General features: G+C 42.1%; 1 protein-coding gene across 1 annotated transcript; it reads left to right on the top strand.

The window, feature by feature from the left end:
* Nucleotides 1-1,254: 1,254 nt before the first annotated feature.
* LOC146004212 (uncharacterized protein C21orf140 homolog) lies at nucleotides 1,255-2,112 on the top strand. The gene has a single exon (XM_083142883.1). It carries the CDS (start codon nucleotides 1,255-1,257, stop codon nucleotides 2,110-2,112), a length of 858 nt encoding a protein of 285 aa, XP_082999009.1.
* The last annotated feature ends 3,359 nt before the right edge of the window (nucleotides 2,113-5,471 follow it).

The following is a 5,471-nucleotide window of genomic DNA, read 5'->3' on the forward strand; positions in this document are numbered from 1 at the left end:
GTTCATGGTAGGTTTCCACATCCAACCGCATGTTGTGAATTAGAGACTACTTTGCACGAAGAATGGGAGTGTATTCCCTTTAGCATTGTGCACAATCTTCGTTTGTTCACTCCACGTCGGATGCAGGCTGAAATTCAGACCAAGGGTTGGCACACTTCCTCACGAATGAAGATTTTTGTGTCGCGTCATGGTGTTCATATTTATTTTTGTCTACCATCTGTGTGTGTGTGTGTGTGTGTGTGTGTGTGTGTTCTAAAATTGTTTATTACTTACTACAAGGGTCGTTCAAGGTTGACCGGGATTTTCGTACGTAAAAAATCGATGAATAGCCGGATCATGATGAAACGTGCGGGTGACGTAATGTATTCCTTCGCGAGTAACTAGCGCCCGGCATGACGTAAAGTCCGCGCGTTCATTATATCCCCATCGGCAACCCTTTGATAAAACATAACACTGGAAACAATAGCAAACAATAGCCAAGCCGCTCCCGATAAGCGCGTGCACTCAGACGTTGTTGCCACATTTTCTTTACATTTCTTGTAGTTGCAAGGCGGAGCAGGCGGGTGCGTGAGCCTCTCGTTATTTTTGCGCCATAACCACGTGCGGGGTTGATTTTCTTAACTAGTTGTGTTGTGTTGTGTTATTTCTTTGTTGTGTTAAGGTGCTGTGTTGTTGCTTTGTTATAGTGTTGTGCTTTTAGTTTTTATATTAGATTTTGGTTTTGTTATTAGCATGTGGAGACCGTGGGTTGCAAACCAGGTTCCTTTAGCAAACGTTGTTGCGCAGGAGAATTTAACTGACGAAAGTGACCCCCAGCCAAGTACTACTAGCAGCGGCAGTTCCAGAGTTCTAAGGAAAAGAAAGAGAATTCTGAACAAACAAGCTCAAGAATTTGTATGCAGTGTGCACGAATATGTCTCCAGGAATAATTCAGGAAGAGGACCAATATCGGAGACAGCAAATATTTTGAAATTAGACAGGAAAACAGTGCGAAAGATCACAGAAAGAGGCCCAGTTACACCAAAGAAGCCTGGTAATAAAAAGAAAAAAAAACATAAAGTGGACGAGTTTGTTTGCGATTTTGTTAGGAGAGAGATTTACAATTTTTTTTCTAAAGGACGCGCACCAAGTGTGTGTGAATTATTAACGCAACTGAAACTAATATCAGACTTCCCTTACAAACAAACGACGCTTCGAGAGCTTCTGAAGAAACTTTGTTTTTCTTTTCGTCAGCTGAAGAAAAGAAATGCAATAATGGAGTCGACAAGAATTGTTGCTTGGCGGTATCGTTACCTTCACAAACTCAACAGGTTGAGATCAGAAGGCTGCCAGATTGTTTATTTAGATGAAACTTGGTTCGACACTCACGACGTCGTCAAAAAAGGGTGGGACGATGGTACTTGCAACTGTATTTTGAAGTCGCCGTCAGCACGAGGAAAACGCATCATGGTGCTCCATGCTGGGAGCAGTGAGGGGTGGGTCCCAAATTGTTTGTATCTTTCAGCTAAGAACATTGGAGATTGTAAAGCTGATAGTCACGACGAAATGACCGGACAAGTGTTTGAAAATTGGTTTACCAATAATCTGCTGCCAAATTTGCCAAGTGATAAGAAGTGTATCATAATTTTCGATAATGCAAGTTACCACTCGAGGTTGCTAGTGAAAATCCCAACTATGAAGACAAAACTGCAGGATATTATTTCCTTCATGGAGAGGCACGACATTCCAGTGCCGAAACCTGTTCCTATAAAAGCCCTTTTATTAGAAATAATTAAATCGGCAAACATTACTAAAAAGTACGTAGTGGATGAGCTTGCAGCCACACGTGGACATGAAGTGTTGCGACTCCCTCCCTACCATTGCATGTTTAATCCCATAGAACTGGTGTGGGCCAAGTTAAAATCATATGTGAGTAAAAACAATGTATCTCCTACTCTAAGTGCCAGTGTATGCCAGCTGTTGCGTGATGGAACAGAGACAATTGATGCTCAGCTTTGGTTGTCATGTATTCAACACACCATGAAAATTGAGAGAAAATATATTAACCACGTCACGGATAGTAACCAGGAGAGATTCGTGATTCACGTGGGAGACAGCGATGACGATGAGTGAAGGTAAATTAACTATATATGTATATTCTGAATAATATATTTTTCGAGTAGAAAAGTTAGGGGTATTCAGTGTAAATATGAGGATTTATAATATGCCTCTTTCCTATCTTTATTAATATTGTCCTTTTTAATCTTTATCTGTATTTCTTTTCTCTCTACATATTCTTTAATTTGTTTGTTTCTCTTTCTTTTTCTTTACCCTTTCCTTCAATTTGGCAACATCGCTTTCCTACTCCAGTTTCTTCAAGAGAAAACCGCCCGCTTGGGTGTTTCTTTTAACAAAGAGCACCGCTCCCTTTGTTAACCGCTGGGGATATAATGAACACGCGGACTTTATTTCGCGTATGCGCAGCAGTTGCAGCGAACATGGCGGCAAGCAGTGTGTCTATGGCTGTGGAGCAGCGGTGTGTAATCAAATTTCTCTTGAAGGAGAAAGTGAAACCAGCTGAGATTTTCAGACGATTGCAAGCACAGTATGTTGAACAAACGATGTCGCGGACAAGAGTGTACGAATGGTGTGAGCAGTTTCGCGAAGGATGGGAGCTGGTGACAAATGAAGCGCATGGACACATTCGCCCGACTGCAGTCACACCAGTGAATATCGCACGTGTTGAGCAAATGATTCTTGAGAACCGGCGAGTAACAGTGCGGGATATTGCTTCCGAGGTGAATATCAGTGTCGGGAGTGTTGAGACAATCATTCACGACCACTTACGCTTCCGCAAAATCTGTGCAAGGTGGGTTCCCGCCAGCTGACATTCGATCAGAAGTGGACACGCAGGACGGTCTGTGAACAGCTTCTGAATCGGTTTCGAGCAGAAGGTGATGAATTGTTGCAATCCATCATCACGTGTGATGAAACATGGTTGCACAATTCAACCCCAGAGACCAAAAGACGCAGCATGGAGTGGCGGCATAAAGGTTCCCCGCCCCCCAAGAAAAGCAAAACTCATCCGTCCGCTGGAAAGATCATGGTAAGTGTCTTCTGGGACATGAAGGGCGTTATCCATGTGGATTTTCTGGACAAAGGGAGCACGATTAATGCCCAGTATTACTCCACATTGTTGAGTGGTGCAGTACGAAAGTCCATTCGGAAGAAAAGACCTGGGATGTTGTCTGGAAATGTCATTCTTCTCCATGACAATGCCCGCCCTCACACGGCCAATGTGGCAACAACAACTCTGGCCGACATGCGCTGGGAAGTTCTGCCCCATCCCCCCTACAGTCCGGATTTAGCCCCCAGTGATTATCGTTTGTTTGCACCCCTTAAAGACCATCTGGGAGGGAAGAAATTCACTACAGACGAAGCACTGCGGAGCGATGTCCTCCAGTGGCTACGACAACAACCAAGTTCTTTCTACGCCAAAGGAATTCGGGAGCTGCCAGAACGATGGCAACGGTGCCTCGGCGCGCACGGAGAATACTTTGAAAAACTGACATAGTTTGGTGTTTCTTCTGCTACCTATTTCCTCTGCAGAAATAAAAGTCCCGGTCAACCTTGAACGACCCTTGTACATTATCAAATTGTGCCCGTCTCCCACGAAATTCTATGACTTAGAGCATATTTCTCAAACTATGTTCCTCAGGGGGCGTTTGGTGGGTCGCAAAGTCGGGCTCGAAAATTTATATACTGTGTCATAAAAACCTATTGCAATTAAATTACTAAACTAGTAAGTGTTTTAAATTGCATATTTACTTTTCTAGAATGAAGTATGCGTCATTTGTTTAAGCAAACGTAAAAGAGGGGTTCTTAAAGTACTCGATGTTAGCAAAGATAAGATTATAAACTGGGTGCACACCCTTACAAGTAATTCTGACGGCGCCCATGCTTATGGGTCCCATGCAGTGTAATATCCTTCAACGTGAGTCCCGGACTGAAAAAGATGGAGAACCACTGACTTAGAGTCTTCCAGGAGTGACCCTTCCTTCTCTCCTGGTGACAACTAACGGGGAGAAAAGTGCGAGACATAAAGATCAAATGGTTGACCGTGCCTATCGTGTGACTGTGCCTCAGTCCAGAAAACCGCCGTTTCCGATCAGGGTTTTTGTCATGGAATTTCCGGACAGTTGGCCAAGTGCAGTGTAATGAATAGTCACTGAAAATCTAGGATGCCCTACGAGAGAATATTGGAAGCCTGAGAACAGCGAAGGGTTAAAAGCAACAAAACTAACTGATTCGATTCCTAGACGACGGATTTGAATGCAGGGGAATCTAAAACCTTGTTCTTCTGAACAAAATGTGTTCCAAAAGAATGATGAGCATGTTGAGAAGAGATGCACAGCATGAGTATGTACAGTGCAATTATAATGTGTTCGAGGAAAAATAATTGACATTACTTTTTTGAAATGTCTCTCGCATGTAACCTGAAAATAAGAAACTGAATCCACACGAATAAGTTCCAGTATAGTCCACATGCGTTATATACAGATAATCAAGGACGCTCAAATAGCATAGGAGGAGAATTTTTTAAACTCATTTACAACTAAACACGGCCATAAAGATCAGAGGGATATAGAAAGGGGGAGAATAACAGAAAGAATAAGAGACAGACGTATAAAAGTGGCAGATATCGAGAAAGAAGAATAATTAAATTAAAGAAGAAATAGAGAACAGACGAAAAAAGAAAGAGGACGAAATAAACAGAAAGGGATATAGAAGAAAGAAGAAAGATGCAGTAAAAAGAAGGGAGATAAAATAAAGTGAAAGATAGAGGAACACGAAGAAAGAGGACAATAGAACAAGGAGGAAGAAAGATAGAGAAAAAGTTAGAAGGAGATAAAGAAGCAAGTGAAGAAAAAATGTGAGAGAAAACAGAGGAACAAATAGCAAATAGCTAGAATCACTGAAGAAGAGCCAGCTGGAAATATTTCTCCCTCCCTGTATCCCACTCGAGCGAACAATATCTCAAACAGAACAGATGGAATATTGTTTGATATAATTCTCCACAATTAAATATAAGGTGGTTAGTCCTAACTTCGCCAAGTGAGGGCCTCCCCGATGGCGCAGTGGTATCATCGCCGCCTTGTAATCAAGAGATCCTTGGTTCGATACCCGGTGGAGGCACATGGTAGTTCGGATCCCACTTTAAACTGTAGGTCCAGTCCCGATTAGCCTTACTGTGCATAAAGTGGACTTAAACACCAATTCAATAAATCAATCAAACCTCGCCAAGTGAGTGTTGAAACGAACATGCCGCATCGAATTCGCATTATGAAGATATTCTTTCTCTTGGTAGTTTAATCTGATAGAACCATGAGAGTTTTTGACTTAGCGGAGACTATCATTTATAACTTATAGTATTAATTATTTTTTTGTGCACCTCAGCACAATTACTTTCTTATTTGGTAACTCACTAATCA

This window comes from Lepisma saccharinum, chromosome 21, assembly GCF_977018435.1.
Source record: "Lepisma saccharinum chromosome 21, izLepSacc3.1, whole genome shotgun sequence".
Lineage (NCBI taxonomy): Eukaryota > Metazoa > Arthropoda > Insecta > Zygentoma > Lepismatidae > Lepisma > Lepisma saccharinum.

Coding starts and splice junctions, on each gene's coding strand:
- LOC146004212 (XM_083142883.1), top strand. CDS start 1,255: ATGGAGTCGACAAGAATTGTTGCTTGGCGGTATCGTTACCTTCACAAA.